General features: G+C 41.3%; 1 protein-coding gene across 3 annotated transcripts in view; it reads right to left on the bottom strand.

Annotated features, from left to right (window-relative positions):
• Positions 1-21,019, bottom strand: part of SYT14 (synaptotagmin 14) — a 184,352-nt gene that overhangs the window by 90,247 nt on the left and 73,086 nt on the right. For all 3 annotated transcript variants that reach the window (XM_043543709.1, XM_043543711.1, XM_043543710.1), the window contains one exon: positions 11,245-11,463. In XM_043543709.1, coding sequence (XP_043399644.1) covers positions 11,245-11,463 — 219 coding nt within the window. The remainder of the gene's footprint in view (positions 1-11,244; positions 11,464-21,019) is intronic.

Below are 21,019 nucleotides of genomic sequence, written 5' to 3' on the forward strand. Positions count from 1 at the left end.
GGCACTTAAGGACCAAATTAAGATCCCATTCCAGAGTAGGGCATCGGATCGGTGAATAGAGGTTTCCAAGCCCTCTGAGAAACTCACTTTGGTTGGTGGGAAAAGATGGAATAACCCTCTAACGGGGGGTGGAAAGCCAAGATGGCTGCCAGGTGGACTCTTGTGGAGTTCACTGATAGTCCCGAGGTTTTTTTTAGAGTTAGGAGGTATATCTGGAAGTGATGAGGTTATTGATGAAACATGCTTGAGGTCACACCAACTGTCAAACCTTGTCCATTTTTGAGAGTACGTATAACAAGTAGATTGTTTCCTGCTGTGTAATAGTTACATTTTATGCCATCTGAGCAGGTTGCCTCTGATCCCGTGAATTATTGAAGAATTTGAAGAAGAGACCTGTGGCCTCAGAGGTTGCTCAAAACGTCCGTTCCAGGGAACAGCCCTTCAGCAGCCAATCGTCCAGGTAAGGGAATACTAAGATACCTTTCCTGCGGAGCTGTGCTGCTACTACCGACATGACTTTCAATAAGACCCTGAGGGCAGATGACAGGCCGAAGGGGAGCACTTGTACTGAAAGTGGTCATCGCCAACAATGAAATGTAGGAATCATTTGTGGGATGAGTGAATAGCAATATGGAAATACAAATCCTGAAGGTCAAGGGCTGAGAACCAATCCCCTTACTCTACTGATGGAATTATTGCTGCAAGTGTCATCATTTTGAATTTCTGTGCTTTCATATAGGTATTGATAATCTCAGTCTAAGATGGGTCTCTAACCTCCACTCTTTTTTGGTACCAGAAAGTACCTTGAATAAAACCCCTTCCCTCTGTGCAGCTGGGGACTGATTCTATAGCTCCTTCTCTTTCTTGATAAAGCAAGCTCTCATAAGAGAAGTCCCTGAAGAGTGACAAGCAAGGGGTGGGATTCATTGGTGGATGTGCAGTAAAGTGGATGGTGTGTCCTGTGGAAATCATGTCCAAAACTCACTAGTCCATAGTGGTCAACTCTCAGGAGCACCTGAAGTGGTGAAGGTGTAGCCAAAGGAGAAAAGATGGTGAATTGGTGCAGCTGAAGAGGTTGAGAATAGCAATTAGAGCCTTCAACCAACCCATCAAAATTGCTGCTTGGAAGTGGGTGTGTGCGAGGAGGAAGGCTGAGAGGCAGAAAGTTTCCTTCTCTGGAATCTCTGCCTCTTTCGATGACATTCATACAACCTCTGAGAGGTAAAGAATTGAGCAGGGCAGGATATCTGGGCCATCTGGAACTTACTGTGCTCCCTCTTGTAGGTGGGTGTGTAAATGACAAGACAAGGTAAGGTAGTTCTAGAGTCCTTTAATGTTCGCAGAGACTCATCCGTGCTATCTGCAAACAACTTAGACCCATCAAAAGGAAAATCCTCTTCTGTATTCTGGACCTCTTTTGTGAATCCAGAAAGTTAGAGCCAGGAAGCTCTTCTCATCACCACTGCTGTAGCGTTGAATGGGTGGCAGTATCAGCGGCATCACGGAAGGCTTGTGTGAAGTTATCTGATTAAAATATAACCATGTAGATCCTTGTTGCTACCACTGTTGTATAATTGCAACAAGTATGTCAAGCAAGGTGTCTATGGAAAAGTTATGATTTGCTGAATATAATTATGCTATTTGTATGAATGTATCATTTTTGTATTTGAAGTTATGAGTATTGGCTCTATATCTGTATTTCAAATACGTGGTAATGCCCACAAGGTATTTAGCCTGCACATCTTGAAGGGACTATTCAAGTTAAATGGCTCATCAAGGAACACAACTCACAATGGACCATGGGAGACACCTATCTATACTTAATCAACTTTCCTGTGTACATTCCATCTGGAGTATAGGTAATGGCTTCTGCTATGACTAAGCAAAATGATGCATGGACATGTGACTTGCCCGTGTGATCCCAAACACCATCTTGTTCCCTGTAATTTTCCCACAGTGAGAACAATGGGTTTCTCTTCACTTGGCAGAGGCTATGAAAGGTGCTGGAAACATCCATTTTGCCTCTTCCCTGCTCAAACCTCTGGACTATAAACGTACTAATGGGAGCATTCTAACCTTCCAGTGATTTGGAACAAACCAGAGACTTAACAAGCGAGCAGTTTATTCCATCACTTCTACAAACCTGATCCAAGAATTTTGCAATTATTGTATGCATTTAATTCCTTTAACCAATTTTAACTCTCACCTTTCTTTCTATAAATAAACCTTTAGATATTAGATACTAAAGGATTGGCAACAGAATGATTATTGGGTAAGATCTGAGTTATATATTGACCTGGGTGTGTGGGTGGTCCTTTGGGATCAGAAACACCCTTTTGTTTGATGAAATAGGTTTTAAATAACCCCTCATCATTAAGTCTAGTGTTTTTGGTGGTGATACAAGGACTGGAATGCCTCAGGAAACTGCTTTTCTGACTTCTTGTTAGCCAGTGTGGTGAAACAGAAGTTTACGTTTGTTGCTGATTTGGTATATCTTATGGGAGAATAACTACCAGTTTTGGAACGTTTCTGCCCTATTGCTCAGCAGTTTGTCCTGAATCTGGTATTCTCAGTTGTGACCCACAGAGGCACCGTGACAACTTGCAGAGCTGTTCTGGCAAGGAATTGGCCCTCCACAATAATTGCCTGGAACTGTTCCCTGTGCTCTGTTGGTAGGTGGTCCACAACAGAGTTCAGTTTGGTATAATTGACATGGTTATATTTTGCCGTAGACATCTGATAATTGGGGATTCTAAATTTTAAGGAGGCCGAGAAATAAGACTTCCTCCCCAGTAAAACCAGATGCTTATGATCTTTTTCTTGAAGCATGATTTTAGCATGATGCTGCCTTCCACTTTCATTAACTGAGTCAACTACCAAGAAGTTAAGTGAGGGACGGGAAAATAAAAGCACAGTCCTTTGCCGGGACGTAATACTTCTTATCTTCTCTTTTCCATGTAGGTGGAATAGAAGCTGGGTCCAGAAGAGCTTTGTTAACAGGCAAAGCTATGTGGGCCAATAAGGGTGAACAGAGAATATCAAGCAGCTTATGATGAGGCCCTTCCATGTCCTCAAGAGGAATCTGCAAGGAGTCTACAACTCTCTTGATCAGATCCTGGAAGTGTTTAAAATCATCTGCCAGGGATGGAGGAGGAGGCATGACTGCTTCATTTGGAAATGAAGAGGAGATGTTGGCTGTAGGAGAAACCTCTTTATCAGCTCTAGCTTCCTGCTCCTCAAAAGATTTATTTTGAGGGTCAGGTCTCCTGGAACGAGCAGGTGAAGCAGGATGCCCCTTTTTATGATGGGTGGTTCTGGATGCTCTGGAAAATTGTTGGTGATAAGCCTCCAAGGGTCCCAATATGGGCAAGAAGGAGGTGCATAAGGCATAGGAGGTGACACCCAAGGGTGCTCAAACCAATGAGGTGTTGGTGATAATCATGAGCCACAAGTAGTTACAGCTTCAGTTGAGGCTTCTGGAAAGGGGCCTCTACAGGAGTGAGAGGGAGAACGCAGTATTGACACCTGAGACACCAAGGCAAGGTCTTCGTCCGAATCCTCTTCCTTAAGCTAACTCTGGAATGGTGGAGTGCCTGGAGAGATCTGAAGTGAAAACATCAGTACAAGGCGAATTTCAGGCAATCTTGATGTTCTTGGTACCAACAGCACATCGGAGCCAAACAGCAAAGAATCAGGCATCTCAGATACAGCCAGGTCCCAGGGGAAATGGAACTCCTGTCATACCGAGGGTGTTATCAGTACCAAGCCTGCAGTCTGCATTGAGGTGATCATAGCTGATGGTGGTGACAGTACTGGAGATCTCAGGCACTCAGCGGGAAGCGCGGTTGCTGATGGTACCAAAGGTCTCGAGAGCTCCAGTGAAAACACAATCGGAGCCTAAGTGGGCTTCTTCAGTACTGAGGAAGCTGAGGAAGAGCCCTTCTTGCTGCCTCGGTCAGTTAACAATACCTCTCTGGGCCCAAGGCTTTGCCATCTTTCGGTGTAGTCATGCCCTGGCTCCCTGAGGAGCCAGCAGCCTTGTGAGTACATGATTGGCGAGCTGGTGATGTTGGGGTAGCTGATGATAACAACAATTTTGGCTTTTTAGAGGTAGATTCTCTACGTTGTGAGCCAGGGACATGTTCCACTGAGGATTTACAGAAAGAGTCCTGCGTCTTCCTCTTAGATGCCCTGGAGGTGTGGGGCATAAAGGTCATGGAGGCAGCAGATTTACTTGGAGACCGGCACACCGGAAGGGGTGGGGGAGAAGGGGCGGGAGTGTCCATTGGCCTGGGTCAGAAGATAGGCATAAAGTTCTCCATCATGAGCTTTATCTCTCTGTTTTTTCTGGCTCTTGATTTCATTGCCAGACAAAAGTTATACTTCTGGACAACATGTGATTTCCCGAGACAACGGATGTAGTGGGAGTGCCCGTCGCTGACCAGGATTGCCTCCCAGCATGACAGACAGCATCTGAAGCTGGGAGAACTGGGCATAACCTCCCAGTAAAAGAAAAAGCTACCCACTTGCTCATATCTATCTAAATATAAAGAAAATAAAATATTTAAAGAAAAAATAAGCTAAAAAATTAGTATTTACTAAGTATAGAAACTAATGCTAATATTACTACTGACTATTAATAAAAGAAGTGGAAAGCTGAGGAAATCTCAACAAGACAACCGCCAGAGCTCTGTCTCAGGCGGAGGTGGCTGAGAAGGAACTGAAGGTAGTTCGCCTATGCAGTGGTATATAACAACGGCACAGGGCACGAGACTGACTGACACCCACACGCAGGCTGAACGGACACTGCTATGAGAAATCTCCAATCAAAGGCACAGGGGGTGCTAGCACACCTAGAGTGGAGCACCCATAGGGACACTACAGGAAGAAGAATCAGAGGTCTCAGAGTTCCAGAGAAACCTCTGCCTTCCTATTCAGAGACACAAAACTGAGCAGCAACGTGGCTGCAGTCCAACAGATATGTAAGCATACCATGCTGATAGCCTAGCTGGGGAAAAGAGACGGAGAAGTAAAAAAAACTATATGAACCCTCTTGCTCTACCTTCACAATGTACAAAAGGCCAATAAAAGCCAGTACCATATGCCTGACAGAGGATATGCAAGAGAACTTCTGTTTTCTTGCTGTAATCTTTTAGTACTTCCATATGTTTCCAAAAACCCTTGTGAAGAGTAAGACACAAATTAATCTTACAGACCAAATCTTTGAACAACCTAGTCTTTAGCCACAGGACTACTGACTGCAGTGTTGTTAAAAATACTTTAAAATAGGATGGAGATGGAATCGACGGTTGTACTGCACTGGTAAGTGTAGCTAACTTGAGATCACCTAAATATTCCTTAAAGCTTTCTTTCTTTTTCTTTATGTTGCCACTGACTTTGTCTCATAATTCGAACTATGTTACCACATATCAAGTGGTACTGAGGATTTCCTGATACAGGCAACAACAGCAGTGTCAATTTTGGGAACTATGCCCCAGATTTACTGGCTATCATCTGAAATTCAGCTGATCAAGAGATTTGGGAAAGCACGCTTAGTCAGGGGCATCCAAGGTGTACTTAGACATTTTTGCATGTTCTCATGAACATAAAAAGCAAAATCCTTTTCACTCTTTTGGGTAACTCGGATTTAGAAAATTTTCTTGCATTAGAAACAAGGAAACATCTAGGGCTTTTGACGTCTGTCTGCAATGTCTCAGTTTCACCACGTTTGTCTTCATATTATCAACTTCAAAAACTTATCTTCAGGAACCTTAGGGGACTGTTTCTCTAAAGAAAAAATGCTGCCCTCTTCTGTAGAACTGTTAGAAGAAGACAAAGGCATGACAATTTTTAGATTTAATAAGGAGCTAAGACAGAATATATTAAAAGGGCCACTGTGACAGATTAGATAATGTTTGATGAGAAATCATATTTCAGGTGAATTGGAACTAAGAAAGTAGGGTCACTTTAAAATTATGACAGAGAGATACTGACAAATTGCCTTAGGTTTAAAAACATAAAAGGACAGTCAACTTAAAACTAATTGTTGTAAACAAACAATTCTTTATTTATATTAATAATTAGCTGCTTGGATTATAAGAAATAATTTATTTACTTTTTTTAAAAAGAATGTTAATGAAGTATGAAATATTCACTCTTTGTGCTGAACTAAAGAATTTTTCACACGCAAAAGTGGACCAGATCCTGCAAATCAGATAACATTGTGTAAGGAAGATTACTTTATATGTAACAGGATCATAGCAGCATTTGAAATGCTAGGAAAAATAATTATACGTACAGTAAAGAGGGGATATAATGAAAAGTGATTGGCAGTCATATTGGTATAGGAACAAGGAACAGAGATTACTTCACTCTCCCTGAGAAAATATTATTGTCAAGATGTTAATGCCACAGATACTTTCTTGGTTAATATGATGAGTAAGTAGACACCTGACCACATAAAAAGAGGGTAGAACAGGATGGCAAAAAAAAGGAAACTGACACTGGGATCTGAATAGATATCTAATATGTCATGGAGAATGGCATATGTCCAAATCCTGGTGAAACTGACAGAGGTCTAGAAATGTAGGCATTAAATTTGCCTCTCTCTTTTCTGTGACTTCAACAATTTGGGCCTATCTGTGCAACCTGAGGGAGTTTCAGGCCTAGGTACATCTTCTGTGCCTTTTAACTTGCTTTGACTTGATCTTTTCTTAATTTTGTAATAAACTAGGGTTTATTTAAAGACACATTTGTATCTTAGACTGAGGTAGTTCACTACAGCTTGTCAGAGGAGAGGTAAAATTATCCTTTGGCCTATGCAGAAAAGCCTGAATCTAAACCAAGCTCAAGTCAAACTTCCATTACAAAGGTAAATTTTGATTCTGCAGAATCTTAATATATCATATTTGCTACAGAAATACATGAAGCAAGAGAGATCCAGCTCATAAGCTGTGTTTCACCTCCTGGAATTAGAAGAACACTATTTTTCTAACTAAAATTCTTAACGAAAGATTCATGGAGCAAATTAAAATGGAGTCATAAAACAATGCAGGTAAAAACAAAACCAAAAGTAATGTTACAAAAATATTGATAAGTTGTTATTACTTGTTTTCTCCATTTGAAGATTATTAGACATGCTATATAATGATAATATGTCATTTCTACACAGTACTTCTAGGTGGAAAGAAAGATTAATATGCCACCTAGAGGACGAAAGAATGATAACAAAATATGCCACATTCTCTTATGTTTCCAAGCTTCAAAATAACAACTTTTCAGAATATATGCATCCTGTAAATGTGAAATTAAATACAATATACTGGTCAAGTATTGATACATGTTTTATAATTAATGTCAGTATTATATTAATAGTATAAGAAGATTTTAGGATATTATCATTGAATTTTTACACTTTGGGATTACAAAAATCAGGTAATATATCAAGCAGTGCAATCTTACTTAACCTCATGTGTTAAACACAAGATTCTGTTTCTTGCCTGTCCTGTTGTAAGATTTTGTGTACATCATGTTGTTTTTTAAACAAATAAGAGCATGACTAGCCAAACAAAAAAGTAAACAAAGTAATTGTAAAAGTGCAGAAAAGACAGCTATTGGTAAAAACACATATATGGGTCCCTTCTTTGAAAATATATAGTAGGGCATATACAGTCTGAAAGAACTACTGATTAATTGCCTCCCCAAAAAATAGCACACGTTTCTAAAAATGAAAAACCACTGTAGTTCTATCAGCTCACATTGCTCCTGACCTATGGTGGAATTCCTGTTGATTTCAATAGGAGTTATGCACAGGGATTGAAGGCTTTAATGTTCTGAAAGTGGGACTAAAATATCCAGGGTGTAGAAGTAGAAAAGATTACACATTTGTGAAAATCTAAAAAGATGGGGAGCAAAGATGTTACCAAGTACTAAAACTGTTTATTTCTTATATGACATTTTCCTTAAGTACACAGAGTAATGTTGTTCCTTTTTCCAAAGAATTAAGAAATTTCTCTATTATTTGTCTTTACATCATCTATATTTATAGTTTAACACAAAGTTATATCAAGTAAACTAAAACTAAACTATTGAAAAATATCAGTTAGGATTGCTGTGATGCCTCATAGCATTAAGGATTCATGTCCAGGTTTCAGAAACAGTAAGACTTGGCATTGCATAATTTACACTGAAACAAAATGACTAAAAAGTTCCTTGATGTTCTTCACTTTTAATCTGAGACTGTAACTTCAAATGTTTAAACATATTGTTCTCTGAACATGTCTGAACTGGCTGGTTGTACGCTCCAGCCTCTTTTTATGAGCTGCAGGTGTTCTTTATCAGGTTCCCACTTTCTTTGTCACTAAAGCTCTAGGATGTGAAGCTTGCCTTTCTTGGTGAATAAAACGCAACCATGCATACTCTTCCTTGTCTTTTCCTGTATTCAGAGCAAATTTGTATGGAACATATTTTAATAATAATGCAAGGAATTTGCTGTTGTATTTGAAATTGTTTTGGAAGAACTACGAAGTATCAGCAAAATATATACTGTAGTGTACCACCTTCAGGTCATAACATATTATAAAGAACACTATGATAATTTTTTTTGTTAACTTGTGTAACATTATTGAGCAGCATCTCATGGAGACTAATGGCTACAGAAATAATTATAAAACATGACCCTGATTCTACAAATGCTTTGCTCACAACTGTAACACAACTGCAGGTTTTCTGGCAGACAACACTACTGGAGCTCAGCTCTTGATGACAGCAAATGCAAAATAAGTATTCACAAAACTCTGATAATTACTTTGACATTTTTTCTGTAAATTAAAATGTAAAACATATATGCAAATAACCTGAAATTGAACATATTTTAAATCAAACTTTTTAAAATTTCCTTTAATTTTTTTTCTACAAACATTTCCATTATAATAAATTAAATTAGTCAATTTACCACTTAAGTTGTTGGCAGTTTTTTTTGTGACAATTATCCCATTTCTTGAATGGAGACACTGTCTGGAAGCATGGGCACTGATGATATCTGCAGCAGGCTGGCAGACTCCTAGCTGCTGTGCTTAGAACCTGCCAAAGATGGCCCATCTGTCATGGACTCCAATCATGTTCTAAATTTCCAGCTTGAGGAATAAGGGCTCCAGCTCAGGGGGAAGCCAGCACAAGCCCCAGCTTTTTGCCCCAGGACACAAAAGAAGGTGGCTGGTAAAATCTCACTGCCCCTGCAAGACAAGCTCGGGAGCAGGGAAGGGGGGGGGGGAATTTTAGGAGATGGGTTCAGATTCAAATCTCAGAAACTTTGAGGTAGGAGGAAGTGGGCGCCACTTGAAAGGAAAGAGGCAAACAGCATTGAGGCTACATTAGATTCTGTATCTTTCTTCTCCTATTTGCTGATGGTAACATCTCCCTTTCCCACCCCCAGCAAGTATCCCCTATAATTCTCCCTTCAAGTAGCTCCAGGTGAAGCTGGCTCCCCACATAGCATGGAGTACATAGGTGTTGGGGGGAAAGGCAGCAGTGTAGGAGAGGGAATGTAGATGCTGCTGTTGGCAGGTTTAAGTAGATAAAAGGAACTGAAACAGAAAACACATCCTTCTACCCTTACTCATCTTTGCCTTTCTCCCAGTGCTTCCTGAGCAAACAATAACCATCACTTCTCCTTCTTCCTCCCTAAATACTGAGACTCAAGCTCGCCGATCTCCTAAGATGTGGTTTTGAAGCAGAAGGACTGAGGAATTTAGATGGTGAAGACTGAAAGAGAATTATCTTACTCTGCTGCGAGCTTCAAGTATGGTGTACCTGTTCTATCTCTGTGTCCTTCCATAGGAATCAGAGTACCCATCCAGGCCCTGTTTCCAACCTAAGAAGTGGAAGAAAGGGTCACAAAAATAACATCTCTTTTAGCTGAAGTGGTAAATGGACATTTTTCCAAAACAAAAACAAATTGGCTCTCACATTATGAAAAGAATTTCCAAATTTGTAAGGATGTTTTTAGGTTGCAAGCTACACTTAAATGTAAACACTAGTACATGAGATGTATTGCTTTTTGCTAGGAAAAATTATTTAATTTTTAAAAATATAGTGTCTATTAAAATACACTTGTATTTTATTACATATACAATTAAAATGTCTAATTACTCCATCAAGAAAGTCTTACCATTGCACCCACATGAAAAATACAACCTGGTTTGTTTTGTTTTGTTTTTAAACGGGACCTCAGCCAGAACTCCGTTTTTATGCTTCGAAATGCTTACAGATACAATTTTGCACCTGGAACTATTTCCAGATGCAAATGATATAATTTTGACATCTCAGTGACTGACTGTGTACTTAGCTATCTACATGGCAATCATGGGGGATGATTGCAGCTTGTGTAGACATACCTTAGCTAGCGTTAATCTAGCAAGTTTGGATACCAGTAAAGCCGTAGCAGCACAAGCTTCAGCATGGCTTTACAAGCCCACTCAGAACCCTGGGTAATTACTCAGCTGGCTAGCCTGAGCTGAAGCCCAGGCTGCCATGGCTTCACTGCTAAGAGTACCTGAACTAGCTAAATTAAAGCTAGTTCGGGTATGTCTACTCAAGCTGCAATTACACCTCAGAATTGCAGTGTAGGCACACCCTAACTGACATGAACTGAAGATTCAAAAATATGCCACAAAAAGGATCTATTTTCAAAATTTGACTTTTAGGTATTTTTATTAACAAAACAACTTTTTTTGGTTCTTAACTCCTGTGATTTAAAAGATATGAGACATTCCTGTCATTTACATGCTAATAACATAATAGAATAAATTCCACTGAATGATAAGCTATACTTTAGAGCTATAAAAGTCAACATATGTATAAAGTATACCTCTGTACAAAGGATCCAGCAAGTATGTCTTGTAATTTTGTACCTATACTACTTCATCAGGAGCCACCATGTTTCCCTCTTAATCCCCACAAAAATCAGCTTAAAAGGAGTTCTTCCAAGAAAAATGTTACTGTTGGTAAAGTTGCATGATATTAATTCCTCCCATATTAAATTCCATATGCAGTGCTTTTGGGAAGGACATGAAAACATGTTGGTACCCATCTTTTGTAATGTATGCAGATATAGAAAAATATTTTAGAGTTACTAGCAGATAGTGACTATTTCTAAGCCAGACTGTCTTTAACTGCAACATTCTTATCCACAGTGTAACCTGAAGGTGAGGGATGACGGGAGAAATATTGTAAATCACATCTTACCTTCGTCTATTGAGGCTTCACTACTGTACCCATCATACTCTGCAGACAGAGGGCTATATTTTTGTCTAGTTTCCCAAATGTAATTTTTTTGCTGTCTGCTATCTACCATTGGTGGCCTGGAACTTTGTGTTCTGGACAAGGCCTCATGGTATTTACCCACTGCCTCGTCTTCACTTTCAGAGGAGGAACCATTCTGGTCTTTATTCATGTACGAGTTGTCTGTTTGAAGAAAACAGAACAGTAAATGACAGATGATAGCTTGAGAGAGTGAAACAAATTAATCAATACAATTTAAATATTTTCAATGTTTACTGAAATTTTTTGAGAAAAACAAAATATATTTAACCAACTTTTGTCATCGTTTTACATAGGTACTAGACTGAACTGCAATACCTCAGAAATTTTTATTATTTTTTTACAAATGCAGAAAAATTACAAATTCCTAAATATTATACAGTATATTTAATGGGAAATAAGCTATGGGGGTTTTTTGAGGAAGCACACTTATCCAATTTCTTGAATCTCTTTATTTAAGAAACAAAATTCCCAAAGATTTTATGTAATCACAGACAACATAATTTAATGTCATATTTTAGATTACTGACTCACATTAGAAATTCAACTCCTGATTCTCTCCTGTCAAAGGGCTTATGGTGTAGAATATGGTATACATAAAATTCTGATGTCAAAATAAAACAGATGACAAAATTACATAAAATATTTCAGGTTAATAACACCTAAGGGAAAAAATGGTACAGTAATACCGTTGCTATGTTTTAAAAGAAAATCTAACAAGTTGACCAATATGTTCATAGCTAAAAACAGAAGTTTTACAATACAGGCACATACCAATAGTTGTGAAGGATGTAGAAAAGTACTCAGTTAAATGAAAATCAAAATGGACATACAGAATCTTATTTTACTTGAAACAACTGACTATTTTCCTCAAACCTGAAATTAATACAGATTCTCATAGCAGCCACTTGGCAATAGTTAAGTTTGCATAAAAGTTTATATTCTAACCTCTGTTTTTATCCAGTCATAAATTCTGAAATCATCACATTTGTGTTTAAAATTAGTGTCTTTTTAAGGTTTTTCATTTTTTAAAAGTTTAAACAAAGATTCAGCTGTTTTCAGAATGAAGGGAGTGAAAAATAAACATTTTCCATTTTAAAAAACCTACAAGGTTTTTAGTTTGTTTGTTTTTTAAAAAATCCTCCACTTGAAATGGCTACAGTTTAAAAGTTGAAATTTAACAGGAAAATAGCTCAGTTTAGATGGCCAGTACAAGGTCTACACTATCTTTAAGTTCCCTTAACTACTGTACAGAAATATAACACCAAGTAACTATGAGGCCTTAAACAGAAATTATGTAGCGCATTATGTAGTGCACATGTAGTGCACTCTACCCCAAGTGCATATCCAAAAATAATAAGCTGGATAAGTACTTCTCAAGCAGACTTAGTTTCACATTGAACTGGCTAGTAACATAAATTGTTGCATATTAATTGGAATAATTAGGGCTGAGACTTTGTATGGTGTGCAAGGGCTGGGGAAAGACTCCTGCAGTTTGCTGGGGGCCGGCACCTCCTATGGTGTGCAAAAGAATTAAGGAAGGGTTCTGACCAATTTTGTAAACTACACAGTAGCTGAAGCAAAGGTTTGTGTGGATCTTAAGGTCTGAGAGGGATAAGGACGGGCTCCTGAGAACCTGATAAATGTCAGCAGGATCACTGCCTGCAACTCCAATGAACTGCATGCGGTGAGCAGAAGCCCTTGCCTTTGCCCCTCCTCACTTTGGTAGCTCCACAGATGGGGAAGGCATTTCGCTGAAGGAAATCCTGAACAGCTCTTTTCCAGTGGAGCTTAGGAATGTAGCCAGACTAGAATGAAGTCTTCCCCAAGTGTGGAGTTCTTAAATTGCACAGGAAAGCCGCTCTCTCCTGTACATTTTAGCATAGCCACCTGAGCTGCACAAATAGGTTGGTTGGGGCTACATGCATTACTAACTTAAGTGCACACTAGCCTCCTCAACTATGATTACAATTTAAGCCAAAGTTTATCATTTAAATTGGTGTACATGGGCAGTGACTAATTTGAGCAAATCTCATAAACAAAGGAGAGGGGCATTCTAGTGGTATAAGAATGGCCATACTGGGTCAGACCGAAGGTCCATCTAGCCCAGTATCCTGTCTTCCGACAGTGACAAATGCCAGGTCCTCCAGAAGGAATTAACAAAACAGGTAATCATCAAGTGATCCATCCCCCTGTTGCCCATTCCCAGCTTTTGGCAAACGGAGGCAAGGAACACCATCCCTGCCCATCCTGGCTGATAGCCATTGATAGACCTATCCTCCATGAATTTACTAGTTCTTTGTTGAACCCTGTTATAGTCTTGGCCTTCACAACAACCTTTGACATGGAGTCCCACAGGCTGACTGTGCGTTGTGTGAAAAAATACTTCCTTTTGTTTGTTTTAAACCTGCTGCCTATTAATATCATTTGGTGACCCCAAGTCCTTGTGTTATGAGAAGTAGTATATAACACTTCCTTATTTACTTTATCCAGACCACTCATGATTTTATAGACCTCTACCATACCCCCCTTACTCGTCTCTTTTCCAAGATGAAAAGTTCCAGTCTTATTAATCTCTCCTCTTATGGAAGACATTTCATACCCCTAATCATTTTTGTTGCCCTTTTCTGAACCTTTTCCAATTCCAATATTTTTTTTTTTAAGATGGGGCGACCACAGCTGCACACAGTATTCAAGATGTGGATGTTCCATAGATTTATATAGAGGCAATATGATGTTTTCTGTCTTATTATCTACCCTTTTCTTAATGATTCCCAACATTCTGTTCACTTTTTTGGCTGCCGCTGCACACTGAATGTTTTCAGAGAATTATCCTCAATGACTCCAAGATCTCCTTCTTGAGTGGTAACAGCTAATTTAGACCCCATTATTTTATGTGTAGTTTCCAATGTGAATTACTTTGCATTTATCAACATTGAATTTCATCTGCCATTTTGTTGCCAAGTTACCCAGTTTTGTGAGATCCTTTTGTAGCTCTTCGCAGTTTGCTTGGCACTTAACTATCTTGAATAGTTTTGTATCATCTGCAAATTTTGCCACCTCCCCATTTATCCCTTTTTCCAGATCATTTATGAATATGTTGAATAGGACTGGTCCCAGTATAGACCCCTGGGGGACACCACGATTTACCTCTCTCCAATCTAGCCAAGAAATTCCATATTACAAAGTCCCTGCCTCATTCACCATACACCTTCCAATTTCTGCAACAAATGAGGCAGAAGTACTAAAGGCCTCTTTCACTAAACAACACTGCATGGCGCATCCTGTGCTCTGAATCAAACAGGGCTTGTGGAAAAAAATAGCACGTGACCATCTAATTAAAGATTGTATCACAACGCATATGCACAAGGGAGCTAGATTAAGGTTGCACAGACAACTTTAATACTGACATTTCCTACATTTTTTGCAATCTTAAAGTTTTTTTCTACGTAAGGTTTTTTGTGTGTAACTTCCCAGGTTTCTGAAAAAGTAAACTGAAATAACAAATTCCACCATGTGGAATCATACTGATACCCACATGAGTCATCAGCAGAACTGAAATCCTTAGATTCACAGCACAGACCTTTGCCAATTTAGCTAACAGAGTTATGGTGGCAGCAGCAGAAGGTTCTCATCCTCTGTGTGGATCAGCCACTAGAGGAGGAGGCACACACTTTGCCAGTGGATTTCACATACATTTGTGACATTCTAGGTTCTGAAGAGGAGTCTGTTCTAGTGGTCACAGACCCTTCTCCCCACTTTTCCCCAAGCCTGACCCCGTCCACCCCATTCCCTCTACTCTGTCCCTCTCTTGCCTCTTCCCTGCCCCCCATCTCTTCATCCCAATTCCCACCACCAGCCCCTTGCCCTAACTGAGGTCTTACTGCTTAGCCAACCCCCATTCCAGCCATGAGCTCCTCATCCCAGTCCCATTCTCCCTACCCAGTGAGTCTCCCTACCTGGGCTTCCCATCTGAGTCTCTGCATTCCCTCCACCTCAACTCCTAGTTCCAGTCAACTGCCATGGCCTCCTTCTCTCCTCAGTTTCTTTGCCCACCCATTCCTGGAACTCACACCCCAGCTCCACATTCAATCTCAGTCTCTCTAACCCAGTCCCTAGCTCCCAGTCTTCCTAGTCTAGTCATTTCCCATTCCCACCCCCCCACCGCTCCCAATCCCAGTCAACTTCATCCAGTGGTCTCTGCATTACGCTCAGGCAATTTCTTCATCTACAAAATCTGAGAATCAGCAGAGGGAACACTGAAAACACAGGGGAGAAAGTCTCCCAATTGTTAGTTGTGATGCCTGACCCCAAAATAGCCCACAGAACTCAGAAGCAGCAATGGCTCAGAAAGTCCTGTTTGGCCTCTACAGCCCTGGAATGGAGCATGCCCAGTGCAGACAGAGTCTTACAAGAATTTAGCTCACAGACTATAACAAGCTGTGATGTTATCTGATTAAAATATGACCATATAGGTAATTGTTGCAACCACTGTTATATATTTGCAGCAAATCTTGTACAAAGGTTGTCAAGTGAGGTGTCTATGAAAAGGTTATGATTTGCTGGTTATGATTATGTTATCTGTACACATGTAACAGTTTTGTATTTGAAGGTATAAGTATTGGCTCTATACCTGGATTTCAAATGTTTGCTCCTGGGGTACTGCCCACAAGGTAGCTCGCCAGCACATCTTGGAGGGACTATTCAAGTTAAGTTGTTCATCACTTGGTTGACAATGGACCATGGGAGACGCCCATCTACACTGAGTGGACTGTCATGTAAATGTGCTTCCTGCAATGACTAGGGAAATTGGGCATGAATATGTGACTTGCCAATGTGACTCCAAACTCCATCTTGTTGTTGTAATTTTCCACAGTAAGAACAATGGAATGCCCTCCACATGGCAAAAGCTATAAAAGGCCCTGGAAACTCCTCCATTTTGTCTTCAATTCTGCTTATTACCTCTGGAGGAACTTTGCGACAAACTGAAGCTCTGAACAAAGGACAATGACCCATCCAAGCTGTGGACGTACTCCAGAGACTTGACTTAAGCCAGCAGTTTATTCCATCACTGGTACAAGCCTGAACCAACAACTTTGCCATTACTTTATGTAATTGATTCCTTTAACCAATTTTGACTCTCACCTTTCTTTCTTTTTATAAATAAGCATTTAGATTTTAGATAATAAAGGATTGGCATCAGCATGATTTTTGGGTAAGATCTAAGTTATATATTGACCTGGGTGTGTGGTTGGTCCTTTGGGATCAGAAGAACCTATTATTTGGTGAGACTGGTTGTAAAGAACCACTTATCTCTGAATCCAGTGTTTTTGGTGGTGATATAAGAACTGGAATGCCTAAGGAAACTACCTTTATGTTTTCTTGTTAACCAGTGTGGTGAAATGGGAGTTTACTTTTGTGGCTGGTTTGGTATATCTTATAAAAGAATATACATCAGTTTTGGGTTGTGTTTGCCCTATTTCTCAGCAATTCGTCCTGAATTTGGCATCCTCAGTTGTGACCCACTAAGGCATGGTTACAAAAGCCTCTATTGAGTACCTACAAATTGCAATTTTCCCAGAGGTTTATAACTTAGTCTAATTTGGGCAGTTTTTCCACAGAAACAGCAAAAGGCACTTCCCTTACACCAGAACAACCCCTCCCCCCCCTCAAATTTCAAGCTCTTGCTCCATAGCAGGGAGGTGCAAAAACATCTCAGTGAAATTGTGATAAGATTTTTTTTAACACGGGCCAATTTATTTTTCCCTAATCTCATTCCTGGAACCAGCTGAAGTGTTTTAGCTGAAACTTAAACAAAACTATAGCAAGGAGGCATGGCTTCCCTCTGAGACTGACAGGGAGGGACCACAACCTGTCCTCTGTGGGCTGAGCCAGGAAGGCCACGCCCAGCCCACCAGAAGCAGAGGGGCAGGACAGGAATCAAAAGTATAAAAGGCAGGGCCTTCAGCTCAGTTGGGCTGGAGCTGCCAAGGGAGACAGATGCAACTCATATGAGGCTGGAACCTGAAAAGGATCTCAGCCATGCTGAGAATTTGCTATAGCAACCAGCCAATCAAGATGCCGAGGGGTTGCTGTGGCTACCACTGGCCACCTGCCCTAGGAAGATAGAGGACACCCACAAAATGGAGGTACCACATAAAAGGGATGTAGGAAGTAGCACAGGCAAACTAGACTACAGTCTGGTTGAGTCTTGGCTTGATTCTAGATCAGTGTGTTGTGGGCAGATCCCCACTGACCCAGTGGCGGAACAGTCCGCCACTAGTATTGCCCTGGACTAGGACCCAGTGGAGTAGAGTGGGCCTGGGTCCCCCTGCCCACCCACCCCTGGGATGACAACCTCTCCATCTTTAGGCCAGTTCTAGGTTTTTTGGCCATCTGCTAGAGTAAGGACGCCTGACTATTTGATGCCCCACCCTGCCTGAGGGCCTGGGCCCCTAGACTTCTTTGCTGTTCTGCCCTCACTACAGACCGGAGCACTAGATTGTTTGGTGCTCCACCCTACCTGGGGGCCTGGGCTCCAAGACTCTGTATTACTCTACCCAGACTGATTGTTGCTCAGCCCAGCTTAGAGGGCCCAAGTATCACAAACTGCTAATTTCCTCCTTTGATAGACTGCCACTCTAAGGGTGTGACAGTGAGGAGGTGTGGCCTCCCTCTCAGACTGACAGGGAGGGATGGCCATACACGCCAACAAAAAACAAAAATCTGACTAAAACAGACACACAGCATGGAAAATTTTGGCCTAAACAGCAGAAGTCTGGCAAAGTTATAAGCAACTGAAAACAGAATCTCATAATGGGAAGTGTCAGGCAACTATCCTATCAGTACTATCAGCTCCATTTACAATATGTATCTATGACCATCTCTTAAGTTAGCATTTATTGGGTGAGTTGATGCCTTAGGATATTGCTAATGAGCTACAGCATCTTTAACCTGTAGATCACTAGTTTGAATCCAGTCCAGCTCAAATAGGGATAAGAGGTATTTTCCATTTTATGCCCCTATATGTAGGGTTGCCAACTCTCTAATCGAACAGAACCCAAAATCCTTGCCCCGCACCCTGCCCCTTCCTACAGGCCCCACCCATTCCCTGCCCTTCTCTGAGGCCCTGCCCCCACTCGCTCCATCCCCCCTCCCTCTGTTGCTTGCTCTCCGCCACCCTCACTCACTTTCAGCGGCCTGGGGCAGGGGTTCGAGTGGGGGGGGGGGGGTGAGGGCTCCAGCTGGGGGTGCAGGCTCTCGGGTGGGGCCGGGGATGAAGGGTTTGGGGTGCAGGAGAGGGCTCCGGGCTGGGTAAAGGGGTTGGGGTGCGGGAGGGGATGTGGGCTCTGGGGTGGGGTCGAGGATGAGGGGTTTGGGATGCAAGAGAGAGCTGGGACACAGGGTTGTGGGGCTGCAGGCTCTGGGAGGAAGTCTGGGTGCAGGAAGGGACTCCAGGCTGGGGCAGGAGGTTGGGCTGCAGGAGGGGGTTTGGGGTCCCGGCGGCAGTTACCATGGCTCCTGGGACGTGGCCGCCAGGTCCCTGCAGCCCATAGATGCATGGACAGCCAGGGAGGCTCCATATGCTGCCCTCGCACCTGCAGGTGCTGCCCCCACAGCTCCCATTGGCCGCGGTTCCCAGCCAATGGGAGCTGCAGAGCCAGCCCTCGGGGCGGGGGCAGCGCGCAGAACCTTCCTGGCCATCCATGTGTCTAGAGGCTGCAGGGACCTGCAGGGAGCCTGCCTTAGCCCCGGGCCCCCTCTGCGCTGCTGACCGGACTTATAACAGCCCAGTCAGCAGTGCCGGCCGAAGCCGCAAGGGTCCCTTTTCGACTGGGCATTTCAGTCAAAAATCAGACACCTGGCAACCTTACCTATATGAAATCAGTTTCATAGGTTCCAATTCCATCTCCCACATCATAAATTCACCAGTATGCTTTGTGCTAACTGGCAGATACAGATCAGATACAGAACTGATGACCTGCACAGGACATAGAGAAGGACCCTCTGCTATCTCTAAAGAAAGTCCTTGCCTGACCCTCCCCCAGATCAGGGTTGAAATATGTTGGCAGAATAATATGTGTAGGACATTTGCTCAGCTGCTCCCCTGTAGATAAACACAGATCTTCATTTATCAGGCTGTCACAATCTGATGCCTTTCACCAGCAATGAATCCACATACTTATAAGTATAAATTTCATCTTAAAAATTAAGTTACTTGCAAATAAGAAAATTAGCTCATTAAATAATTTGCATCGTGTCACATATGTACATATTTATAAGCTTAGTATGTTAAAAACATATCACAAAGCATATTTACCAACAGCACATATAAAATCTCTCTGTGTCAGACTGTCTGTGTCAGGCTTCCTTAAGACAAGCCATAGAAACAATTTAGTAAAGTGCCAAGTTTAAGTTTTTATGTCTACAGGCTTCTTAATTACCTCGTCAGTGATTATTCTATCCTAAAATTACTGTGTTATTCAACCAGACAACAAACTCGTGGTAGAAAATTTCCCAAGTACAAATATATCAAAAATTCAGTTTTTTGTTTATCGTATGCCTTCAAAATCCCATCCTGAATGTTTTCTGCAGACCTTAAACTGTTTTCTAGATAATCTTAAAGAGTGCACATAGAATTTAAACTGCTTTCAAAGAATACATGGAAAATTAATTTTGGATTTTTGTTGTTGTTGAGAGAATATTGTAATTGCAAATAAAGTGTCAGAAAAATAAATTCAAATCTTAAACTCATATATATGTTCCCTGATCCACATGCAGTAAGGGCAACACAGCTGCTTTGAACCTGTTCCTAGACAATATAGTACAGCTTGCTGCACTAAGTGTTCTCTTATACATTCTGACCAGGACCACTGAAACAAACAGATTTTTAGGAACATTCTAGAGCCAAACAAAGACTAAAGAAAAATTCCCAGTACCCAACAGAAACCACACAAAGCACTTCAGAAAATGCAAAATAGTTTTTATTTGGAAAATAGAAAATTTAGAACAAATGTCAGAGATTTAATCATGAGTACTAGCATAGCCTCAGACTTGAAGGTCAGAGGTGACCATCATGGTCATCTAATCCAACCTCCTACATACCCACTCATTCCCGTAATAGACCCCTAACCTCTAGCTGAGTTTCTGAAGTCCTCAAATCATAGTTTAAAAACTTCAAGTTACACAGAATCCACCATTTACACTAGTTTAAACCTGCAAGTGCCCCATGTTGCAGAGGAAGGTGAAAAAACCCCAGAGACTCTGCCAATCTGACCCGGAGGAAAATTCCTTCCCGACCCCAAATATGCCGATCAGTTAGACCCTGAGCATATGAGCAAGACCTACCAGCCAGACACCTGAGAAGGAATTCTCTGTAGTAACTGAGAGCCTTCCCAATCTAATGTCCCCTCATCAGCCACTGGAGGTATTTGCTGCTAGCAGTCGCAGATCGGCTACATGTCATTGTAGACAGTCTTATCATACCATCCCCTCCATAAACTTATCAAGCTCAGTCTTGAAGCCAGTTATGTTTTTGCCCCCACTGCTTCCCTTCCAAGACTGTTAACAGAACTTCACTCCTCTGATGGTTAACAACCTTCACATAATTTCAAGCCTAAACTTGTTGATCGTCAGTTTATATCCATTTGTTCTTGTGTCCGCACTGGTACTTAACTTTAACTCCTCTTCTACCCTGGTA

Source organism: Chelonia mydas, chromosome 3, assembly GCF_015237465.2.
Source record: "Chelonia mydas isolate rCheMyd1 chromosome 3, rCheMyd1.pri.v2, whole genome shotgun sequence".
Lineage (NCBI taxonomy): Eukaryota > Metazoa > Chordata > Testudines > Cheloniidae > Chelonia > Chelonia mydas.